The following is an 11,911-nucleotide window of genomic DNA, read 5'->3' as shown; positions in this document are numbered from 1 at the left end:
TTGCTTCTACCATGATGATAGGAACAGCGTACGTCTGTATGTACTCTTGGAAAAGAAACAGCGCTGCACCTCTAGGGAAGCCCATTTCTCCCTGATAGGAGCAACCCTGCAGAGCCCTGAACACAAGCACGCATCTTGCAATACAGGGACAGGAGTCCCTATTTTGAAAGGTGGGCTTCCACTACCTTTTAGGCGTTACTGAGCTTTGCAGAGGCAACTTCCTAAGGCTAAAGTCATCAAACAATTTAACTTCCTGTTCAAGCATTGCCATTACAGTGGTTTCACTTGGCTGTGTATCATGTGCTGCGGAGGGAGGAGGAGAGAAGTTGTGTGAGCAGCCGAGGGTGCAGCCTGGCCCCACAGGGAAGGAAGGCTGGTGGCGCGGGGCCCTGGGAGACGTGGCAGTGCCTGGAGGGGGTGGGGACAAGCGTCAGGCCCACCATTAGCACCATGCTCCTGGGGATCCTCGTGGTGCTCTGCTTCATCCCCACTGCTGATGTAACAGGTAACAAACCCCCCCACATTTCAATTCTTTCCATTATTTTTCCTCACTTTGATCATCGGGGGGAGAATAGTAGTATAGCTTTGAATTAATTTTGCACAAATTATTCTGTGTTTCGATGAAAGGGGAGAGACAGAGCATGCTGCTAAGACTTCACATGGATCAACTTGATATAACGAAGAGGCTGATTTTTTTCCTGCCACAAGTATCCCTCCAAAATAAGACCCAAGACCTTTCCTTTAATTTGACTTCTTTTTGGATGCATTTGATAATTGCATGCATAGATAGAGGGGGGGTTATTTCACCTTCCCCCTGGGCTTTACAAATTTTGCTCACAAGTGCCTTCTCTTGGGGGGCAGGGGGGCTGAGCAGACCTGGTGCCAGTGCCTCTCTTGGAGCAGGCTCTCCACCACCCCCAAGTCTCCTGCGTGAACCTCCAGGTCCCACCATGGCCCGGCTCGGTGTGATGGGCTGCAGAGCTGAGCCCACCCACATCCTCACAGAACCAGCAAATAAAAGGACCAAAAGTAGAGTTGCTTACTGAGCTCAAAGATGGGAGGATGGGAACTGCGGAGTTTCTGATTTTTGCATTGTTTAGTAGTTTGATACTTACTAGATACCTAGCTTCTTTCTGAAAAAATCTTCAGCAACAAGAAATGTTTATTTCTGATTTTGAAATCCTGAGTCTTAGTGAATCTTTCTGAATCTTCAGTTGTTGTGGCTGAGGGTATTTTTTCTTGGTGTTGTCTTGCTGATGCAGTGTTCGTATGTTCAGAGTTAACACGTCTTTCCATGGGGTACATCAAAATGCAAAGCAAGGCAAGGGATGATGGCTTTTGCTAGGATAATCTTGAGACAGACAATTTTTCAAACCGCTGGCCTGTGAACTGTTGTTATTGGGTCTTCTCCAAATGTCAGTGTTTTGTATTTTACAGGGAAGAAGTTACAGAGAGTAACAAAAATCTGTTTTCCAGTACAAAACTTTTCACATATAGAACATCTTTAAAGAGTTCCTTTTTTTAATATGAGAGATACAATTGAATCTATTTTTTCCTTATTTCTGCCTTATTTTTCTAGAATTCTTTTCCTCAGTGAAGGCATTGTAATTTTCATGACACCATGATCTACATTTCTTTAAGAGATTATAGGCTTTTTCTTCCCTGTCCTTTTGCCATGTTTATAATACTGTGTTTGCAATATCATAATTATTTCCACAGCGGGCCCCTGGGTTATCAGAGAAGACACTGATTCCAGGAGGGGATAAGTATCAGCAGTGGGTTAACAGTTTTAAAAACATTTCCATGAGGTGTGAACAGCTTTTAAGCAACTCTTTTGAATTGCAACAAAATAAAATATAGCGTGTGGTTATCAGACACAGGGGTTATGCCATGACTCTATAGACATTTATATACTTGCTTTGCGTAAAGAACTTGAGTTTCTCCGATAGCTCCACTGAGACTGTTCAACTGCTTAAAGAGAAGCACAGGTGGTCACTTGCTTCTCAGGGCTCTCATCTTTTTCCCATATCTTTTCTCCACCCTTCCTTCATTTCAATCAAGATGATTGATCCTTAGTACATGGAAAACATTAAGGCAGGTCAGAACTCTGCAGGGCTTCCTCAAGCCACAAAGTGTATTATAGGCCTCAGGTATTTTGTTTTGGGGAAGACAACAGAATTTGTCCTGTTCTGTTGTTGTTTGACTGTATCAGTGAGTGCTGCAGGTTGAGTTTGAATCATGGAAAGGGACTTAAAAGATCAGTTTGTTCATTTCCCTTTTGCAGAAACACTAACGTTTACAACGTTTGTCCTCCTCTGCTTTTTGTTGGCTAAATAATTACCTCGCTATGGTCTGTCAGAGAGGCAGCTAGATCAAGTTGCCTGTCCTGTGTATTTTGTGAAATAAGTAATGTAAGTGGGTTCCCACTGCAGTGTACCACAAATGACCTCATCTTTATACTACCCGCATAACCTTCTGGCTTATGGTCTCTGGGTGTCAAAATCAACCTCTAACCCACTAAGGTTACCAGAATGCAGAAGATGTATGAGGCAAGGTTAGCCGAGATTAGGATGACATCAACAAATTCTTGTTTAAAAAAAAAAAAACAAAACAAAACATCACAAACTGACAAGAAAACCCCCTGTGCTCACCCTGGGTTTGATTAAAGCAAGAGTGTCACCTGGGCTTTATGTAGTACTATGTTTCCTGCAGTACTTGCACCAAAGTAGGAAAGATTAGCAGAAAGCAAGTCTATAACAGCTAGAAGGGGCAGATCCCTCCAGCTGCACATTATACACACAGCTGGGTGACCTAAAACCAAAATAAAAGAGAAAGGCCCTTGTACCTGGGAAAGAAGAGTAAAGGTAATTGAACAACAGAGCAGCAGCAGCAAAAATGGAATAGCTTTGTTTATGACATAGCTGCGTGCCTTTCTGTTTGTGAATTAAATGAACTCCTTTCAGGTTTTTCCCTGTCCCCCCAGGGACTTAATTGGGCCATTTCTTTACTATGCTTATAGATATCCCAACTTATCCCAGATTCCTTGCTCTGGCAGATAGCTCCTTGAAGTCAACTGGCATGGAAAAGAAAGAAAGGAGAGTACAAAATATTTTTAGCAGAATATTTTTTCCAATAGCTGATGATGATTCATGGAAAGTTCTGGAAAAAAAACCTCAAAATAGTTATTTTCCATACTTTGTCATCTCTATTTCACTTTCTTGGCAAATAAGAAAGAAAGAAAAAAACTTCAATGAAGTTTTGCTTGCATCAGGGCTCCATGATTAGAGAGTCAGTATTTTACGGATATTCTATATGGATGACATTTTTTTCATGATGCAAAAAAACCTCACATGTGATTATAATAAATGTCTAGCATGACAAATAAGGTATAAAAAAGCTTAACAAACATTTAGAGATCTTACACATCATTGCATATAAATTCTAAGATCCTGAGAAAGCTTGTAGCCTGTGCACACTGACTTAAATGATTTTACATTTTTAGACTGCACAGCTTTTTGAAACTGTAGACAAAGATTTTTCATAACTGCCATTTTCTTGGCCAAGATATAGATATTTATTACTATGCAGCATGACTGAACACAGCTCTGGAAATGGCAATCATAACCCTATTTAGGGGAAAGCATACACTAATGGAAACACATACTAAATGTTTCAGAGTTTCACCATTTTAACAAACTCAAAGCAACACTTACGAGAAAAACTGTCTCTGTGAAGGCAAAAGCAGCCTCAGCCCATGTTTGCTCAGAATGGTCCAGATCCTACTAAGAATATCATCAAATCCTATTCAGATCACAAGTGAAGTAAGGGATGTTTGGCCTTACTCTGTTTTCCCTGTGAAACTAATAGGCATTTTGGCATGATTGACTTTCTTCAATTCAAAAAAAATCCAAGCCCAGAGGAGGAAGATGAGAGCAGGGCCTGTCTAACATGCCTGTGGGGTAAGCCTGCCTTGCTCCTGCTGGCATTGCAGCCCAACCAATTCATGTGGTGCTAATTAGTTCCTATAAATGAAAAAGAAAAGATCTCGCTCAATCAAATCAGATTTGAACTAGTAGAGCCGCTTTGTGAAAATGGATTTGGGTGCTTAGTTTAAATCATGTAGGAGCAGTCTTTGTTTAATGATCCACAAATGAACTTTTTCCCACTGCTCAGCTACCCTCCATCCCAACAGCAGGAGCATGGGGCTGGGTTATCAACACCCAGCATGCATGCCAAGGCCAACAGACTGGACCATAAATCCAAGAGGCGGAAATAAGTTGAAGGAACTTATTTTTTTAGGTGGGTGTATCAAAAGAAACTGGTTGCCAATTAGCACAATATCATAGCAGGGACATAAATAGTCCAAAGCTGTAGTTAAATAGTGGAGCTCAAGGCACGAAGCTATGTACTAAACATCAGGAATCCAGATTAGCTGACAACAGCAGAAGGTGGGCGTAAGTCATTGGGGTCTGCAGATGAGTCTAAATAACATTTGAAGGTGGTCCCTCAGTGATGAGATTTTCAGTGTTCTTTGTCTTTCCTCTGGCCACAGCAAAAATCTGATCAGACTGAGCAATAAACATCCATTAGCTTTCTGTAAGTACTTGCAGTGAAAAACAAGGCAAGCATTTTTCTGAAGTGTAATGCTTCTGCAAGTGTCTGTTCCGGGATGCCTATTTTGGTTGTGAAGTCTGAGACAAAAGAGGTCTCTTCTGGAGGTGTATTCAGTCCCTGTGACAATCAGGGTTGTAGTGGTGGGCACTACTGCAGTGTAAATCAGAATAACTCTGCCTCAAGTGAGAGGTGTAGAATTCTGCTGTGCTAAAGGTAGAACAATTCTACTGCAGACTTGCACATTGCCACTTAGGCCAAAGATCAATTTTCTGGCCAACAAAAATATGATCAACTACCTTGTCTAAAGGGGTGGAATCCAAACCTCACCCCTTACTAGAATGCCTTATAAGCCTATGCGAGAGCTTTTGTCGGAAAATGCTGATTCGATGAAACTGAAATGTTTTGCTGAAATGTCTTCATTTCGATGAAAATTCACCACAGGCAGCACCTCGAGTAGAAACCTGCCTTGTCTGTTATTAATCTGCCGCTCAGTTCCAGGATTCCAAGATTCATGTCTCTCTCTGCTGGAAAGCCTGGAAATGCTCATCCTTCATCAAAACAAAAAGTTTCACAGTGCTTGGGTTCCCTGCAAACATGGGATTTCAGAGCTGTGACGAGCTCTGCTCCCCGCCCCCACACTAACTCTATTGAACAAAGAGACACAAGGAGGATGGACTAGAATCTTTCTTTGCTAAAGATGAGGCAGTAGAGCATTCCCTGTCTTATGTCTTCCTGCTCTCATGAGAAGAAAGGGCTAGTAAACAAGACTTTCAGTGAGAAAATGAACAACTTCAGCAGTTTCATGGGTTGGGCTGGCAACTGGAGAACCTGCTAGCTGTGGGTTGTTTTTACTGCTCACACCCTACCACTAGTACTGGCCATCTCATGCATCTCTTTGTGTTTACTTTACTCCCTGGATCATGTTCATCCCAAAGGAGTATCCTACTCAAGAGGCTGGGGTACTCCATCTTCTTGTGCAGGTGTGAACACGCTAAATGTAGCTACTTGGTTCTAAATATTGTTAAAGAAAGACGGTGAAATATTTGTTTGCTGGGCATTCTGGATCTGGCCTCCTTCCCACTCCATTTCCCTTACTAGCCTTTTTTAAGTCTCGTCACATGGATTAAGTAGAAAGAATATAGGTTTTGCAGCAGATTCTGAGGACAAGAGATACGACTATCATTCTCACAACCACAGCAATTCTCAAGGATCTATAAAAGGCTACTAATACGTCATATGAGTTGAGCTTGCATGAAGACTTACGCAGTCATATACACACACACAGAAGGGCTGTCCTTAGTTCTGGCAGGTTCCTAGCTTAAAAGCCAAATCTCCCTTCCTCTTACTTACAGGTCATCATTTGAAAAGTAGGGCCTCATTTGTACAGGATGATTTTTCTTGGAAGAAGTTGTCTTTCTGCATAGTCCTTGCAGTGTTTCATTGTTTGGCAGATGGTAGCACAGAGGTCTACATGTCAGAAAACATTTCCTGTTTATGTATCAGTCCGGTCAATTCAAATTGAATTATACCTTCATGTGACATGGTTTTTTGCAAGCCATTCAAGTGCTAAGTGCCAATGCAGTGTCAAATTAGTCAGCTCCTAAGTCCTTTGAGACATTAAGAATCTACTACAGCTGCTAGCTAGAGAAATGACTTATTTCACATTAAAATAATAGCAGTTCGTGGTTTTTGTGCTCATTGTCCAAGGTCCAAACCCCTGAAATGGTTCAGCAAATTCCACCTGCAAACTCTTCAAGTCTGTCCTTGGATTAAAAAGCAAATGTATAAATAATATTCTCTTATCTGACTGCTAAACTAAGCATTTAACACAGTATTTTCACTCCATAATGTCCCCTGGGAAACTGCTTGCTATGGAAAGGATAGACGAAGGTGGCCTTATATATATATATATATATATATAAATATATATATATACACACCACACACACACACATAGAGTAGCCTTCTGAGCCCCGACATTAAATCTTAATTGCATGGGCCACTTTCTGTACTAGTGTTCTGACTCTGAAGAAGAACACTCTTGACCTCACCGTCTCCCTTAGTGACTATGTAATTATTTATATAGAGGAGGATTGCTGCAACAAGAGCTCCTGTGAGAAACCGCTTCTGCAGCTTGGTGGTTACGTAGTCCCTAGTAGGGAGTGTCAGCAGGGGAGAGGAGATATGGAGAAGAGCTGCAGGGGAGGATGTGTGGTTCTGAAGTCTCATACTGTATTTTATAAACAAGTGTTTTTCTCACTTTCTCCCCTCCCCTCTCTCCCTTCCAGAAAACAAGATTTTAGTGTCTCAGCGTCCTTTGCTCACTGTAGCTAACAAAAGTGCAACTCTAGTCTGCAACTACACATACAATGGAACAGGGAAGGAATTTCGAGCTTCGCTGCACAAAGGAACAGACAGTGCAGTTGAAGTTTGCTTTATTTCATGGAACACGACCAAAATTAGCAGTAATTCAAATAAAGAATTCAACTGCCAGGGAATTCATGATAAAGACAAAGTAATCTTCAATCTTTGGAACATGAGCGCCAGCCAAACTGACATCTACTTCTGCAAAATCGAGGCCATGTATCCACCTCCATATGTCTACAATGAGAAGAGCAATGGGACCGTCATTCATGTGAAAGGTAAGCTGGGAAATCTCTGTAGGCCAGTATCCTCCCTATACACGCTCCCTACATGATCGCTTGAGGCAGTCTGTTTCCTTAAAAAGAAAAAAAAAAAAAAAAAAAAAAAAAAAGTTGGGTTGCCTGGTAAAACTACATTCCTGCTTCTGATGTCCTGAAGAAGACATCTTAAAATGATGATTAATACAAATGACACATTGGAACAAGGAGTAAATAAGCAGAGATGGAGGTTTTTGCTTTCATGTACTTAAAAGTTTTCTTTGTTCTTTTCCTTAAAGAGACACCCATCCAAACACAAGAGCCTCAGTCTGCAATTCCTTTGTGGACTATGGTGGCAGTGACTGGAGTTCTTGCTTTCTACAGTATGCTAATAACCGCGGTTTTTATTAACTACTGGGTAAGAAACGACTATTTTTCTTTGCTGTGTATGCTCTTTGTCCCTAGTTCATTTCTCAGGCTATGCTTGCCATGTTTACCACAAACTCACTGATACCCCTCACTTCAGGATCACAGTGCTTCTTCATCCCAGCTACATATGTACACCCATGCCATGCCCCAAAAGAGTTGAAACACCAGATCGTCTCCAGGTGGGCAGTTAGGCCTCTGCAGTAGAGTCCTAAAGCAAATAGTAATGCCATAGTGTTGGCAGTACCCTGTACACCAGCAATACTGGAACACTGTCTCTGGCTCTGCCAATTGTCCCTGTCAGGGAAATCTAGCACTACAAGCATTCCTGGCAAAACCCTTTGAGACTATACTTGACAGAAGGAGCTCACCTACAGTAAAACAATCTTTAGGGAACCCTCAGTTGGCCTAAGAACACCTGCACTGATGTCTTGTGCCTATCCAGCAATTCCCCCGAGTACCCACTATTGCTGGCAGCTTGACTGCAGGGGAAGAAGAGCACCGGGATCACAGTAGTCCCTCGTCTGCCTCTGTACATTAACCCTAAGAAATCTGAGACAGCCTTAGGGCTCAGTATTTTTGCTTTCTAATCTCTCTGGAGAGTTGGCTGGCCCAGGTCACATCCAGTTCTGCCTGCCGGAGTAAAGAGAGAGCGAGGCGTGATGCAAAGGCAGCAGAAGGACATCATCCTAGACAAGTCTTAGAATCGTGATCTCCCAGAGCTGATTTACACTACTTACTCCACGTGGGAAAGACTTAAACAACGACCGTAGAGAGCTTGGTTCCTTGCACTCTGCCTTTCCCCTGTATCTTTGTCATTACATAGCGATTTTCAACATGTTACAAGGTAGCCTGTATAAAGGGCCCAGAGTGCCTGACAGGTTAAATGTTGCATGTATACAGAAAGCCACTCTCACTGCTAGCTGAAGCTTGAGATCTGTTAAGTGTTTCACAAAAATACACTTGCTCAATATATGGTTATTTCTAATGGAAAACAATCAAATGGGGCACTGCCATAGGAAAATGCAAAGGTAGGTTAAGTGGTCATTCTTTGTGCCGTATTGTAGAGGCTGACTCCTAGGAGAGCTGAGAGGATTACAGCAAACAGCTGCTGGTGTTACAGTGCTGTTCTACAGTGGCTGTGCCCTGATGAGATATTGTAGCTTCAAATCCATCATTTACAATCATCTGAACCATTTTCTCTTTGCTATATTTGTTTGGTACCTAATGGCTACGCACTTTGCTACTAACATGTCTGCCCCCAGCAAGAGTGACAAGGCTGCATTGTGATGTGCGCTGTTTGCTGCATCAGTTTTTACCTGCTGTTATAGCTGCTGGTGGTATTCTCCTGATAATATGTACTTTGAGTGTGGATGTATTTAGAGTGTTGCTGAATGTAAATACAGCTGCATAGAAAACATTGTGAATTGTAAAACAAAGGCCTTAAAATATGATACTTGACAGCCACGGCAAGCTTGTTTCGCTTGAGTTCCTGAAAGCAGCTAAAGATTTGTCTGTTTTCATACAGTTCTGCCTTCCCTGGAGGAAAACAGCTTTCCTCTCCAAAAGTAACAGTCTTTGATCATGTAACAGTCCGGCATTCACTCATGCTAGCAAAACATCTTTCTCCCATGCAAAATTACCTCTTAAGTCAATTAAAATTCCTGTATTATGGAGATGAACACATACAGGTAAAGCTTTTGTATCTAATGATTTACACGCATCGACTGCATTGCATGGCTTAAGCAGCATGTAACTTGCATTCAACACCTTGCATATATATAACATTAATACAAAAAAAGCTTAAAATGTAACTAACAACTGCTCCACTCTGCATGTACAGCATAATTCAGCAATCAGATTTTCTAACACAAACCTCCTCCAATTCCACAGCATCACAAGTATATTGCAGTGTATGTAAATATTTATGCACATAGGAAGGAAATTTCAGCAAAAAGGAGATTGCAAAAGAAGGTATGATCAGTATTAAGGAACAAGCATGGAAGCACTTTACCTAGCCCCTGATCAATAAAGCCTTAAGCTACGCAAAAACACCAACCTTGTGCACAGCCTGCAGCAGTTAGAGGTTCAAGTGCTGCTGTAGCTACAAACTTCCTCTGTGACTATAGGCAAATGATTTCACCTGTCTTCTGTTACTCTTATTTCGGAAAGAGATGATGCCTCCTTTGTCTCACAGGGGCATTATAAGGCAGGAATTCAACAGTGGAAATGGGATTTTTGAGGCCCGGATAGTGAGACAGATAAAAGATTAACATCAGCTCTGATTCTTTTGCCCCTTGAAGGAGCGCCCAGAACAACATATACATTGTGTGCTACTGCTGTAAATGGTAGGCTAACCATGATACACATAGCCTGGGCTGATTTTTTCTGCTCTTATTCTGTTTGAGTTAAGCTAATTTATTTTTTCCTCCCAATAAATGAGGACAGCCTTCACTGCTCAGACTGCATTGCTTCTGCTGAGTCATTCCACAGCTGAGAATTGATGGTCAGAGGCATCAGTTTGTATCCTTGGTTTGCAGCCTTCCTTTACCTGGAGAACTAACACTGTAAATTTCTCAGCAGATAAGCTGGAGATTTACATTCAGGTTGGGCAAATTCCATAGATTATTTTATGAGAACATGTGTTCTAATTCTTCTGTAAATGTATTTAAACCTGAGGCTGCCTTATAAATATGTCTGCTTCCCTGAACCAGGACCTAGGGCCAGAACTGTCAGCAGTTAATATGAGAGTTGGGTGAGATGATTTGTTAATTCAAAGAAAGAAAAATTAATCAAACCCATTATTAAATTGTCTCAGGTCTTATTAACAGTCAAACCCCCTCTGCTCAAAGGATCCCTGTTCCCTTTCTGCTTCTCCCTTTTCAGATGTTCACACCAGGCAGGACAGACTAATTGCAGAAATGTTTTCACACTTCTCTTCCCCCTTCTCCCACAGCAAAAATCCAAAAAGAATATATTCCATCAGAGTGACTACATGAACATGACTCCCCGGCATCCACCACACCAGAAGAACAAGGGTTACCCATCCTATGCGCCAACACGAGACTACACTGCATATCGGTCCTGGCAGCCGTGATGATACCCACCAGCTGGCCCACCAGTAGCCTCGTGTGCTCCTCAGCAGTCACTTGCTCTTGGACGTGAAAGGACAGCCTCTCATTTTCTCATCATGTTTGTCGTTATTTATCATGGATACCTACACCACAGCAAGTATTGGCTAAACTCTGATATAATATACTAAAAGAAAAAACAAACAAACATAAAAAGAGGGGGGAAAAGTAAAAAAGGATTGTTCTCCATGACGGCTGAAAATGAGATACAACTTGTATTGAGGGTTGTCAGTGGGTAAGACAGAAAGATGGCATCAGACCTCAGAGCTGGCCTCCTCCTAACACTTGTGGTTTTGCTCAGCTGTTGGGAGAGCCAGAACTTCTGACCTTTCCCAATAACTGCTGCCTTAGATTTAACCCTTAATTTCCTTTCCTGTGTGTCTAATCCTCAGAAACCCTTGTTCCTGTTAAATACGGCAAAATGTAAAAAAAAAAAAAAAACAACAAAACTTTTATTCCCTACAAGACCAGGGCACAGTTTGAAGTTCAAAACACATGCTTGAAAGAAAGAGGGAAAAGTCAGCCAGAAGGCATCCAAGCCATTAGGCTATGGCACAAATGGGCCACCAGGACAAATCAAGCTGGTAGAAAACTACTGAACCTTCAACATGTGAATCCTTAGTTTGGACACTGTAAATGTTCATAAGGCCATTTGAAGTCATGAGCGAGCAACTCCACAGAGTGAGAAAGTAATCAACCTGAAGACAAAATCAAGACAAGCAGGAGAGGAAGAAAGATCTGTTGTCGTCATGAAGAACCCCATTTCTATTTTGTTTCCCTCCTACAGCGAGGGAACACAAAGTCATATGGGAAGCATTAGAAGACACAGAAATCAGATTTTGAGGAGAGCTTTACTTTCATTTTTGTTTCTATCCAAAAGGCATTCTGCTGAGTCCTCCTCAAAATTCATGCACATCTTCTGGCACCTAGGTTGTACCAGAGCCCTTTCGAAAATCTGGGTCCAGTTATGAGCAACTAAAGATCACTTGAATTTTTTTCCCATAAGCACCCAGTTTTTGGGGTGTGAGAGGGTCCTTTGTTCCCACCATTGTGAACTGGACCTGCAAGTGCTCAGCTGCCTGCAGGGACTGCTCTGGACACTTCAATGAACTTTGTATT

General features: G+C 41.9%; 1 protein-coding gene across 1 annotated transcript; it reads left to right on the top strand.

The window, feature by feature from the left end:
* Window positions 1–384: 384 nt before the first annotated feature.
* On the top strand, window positions 385–11,645 carry CD28 (CD28 molecule). Its single transcript, XM_082311852.1, has 4 exons — window positions 385–505; window positions 6,903–7,256; window positions 7,535–7,653; window positions 10,618–11,645. The coding sequence occupies exons 1-4, from the start codon at window positions 451–453 to the stop codon at window positions 10,756–10,758; spliced, it is 669 nt and encodes a 222-aa protein (XP_082167978.1). The 5' UTR covers window positions 385–450; the 3' UTR covers window positions 10,759–11,645.
* Window positions 11,646–11,911: the final 266 nt, after the last annotated feature.

Source organism: Platalea leucorodia, assembly GCF_965183815.1.
Source record: "Platalea leucorodia genome assembly, chromosome: 5".
NCBI classification, from domain to species: Eukaryota; Metazoa; Chordata; class Aves; order Pelecaniformes; family Threskiornithidae; genus Platalea; species Platalea leucorodia.
The sequence above is the reverse complement of the archived record's forward strand: the minus strand, read 5'-3'. Positions and strand labels throughout refer to the sequence as shown.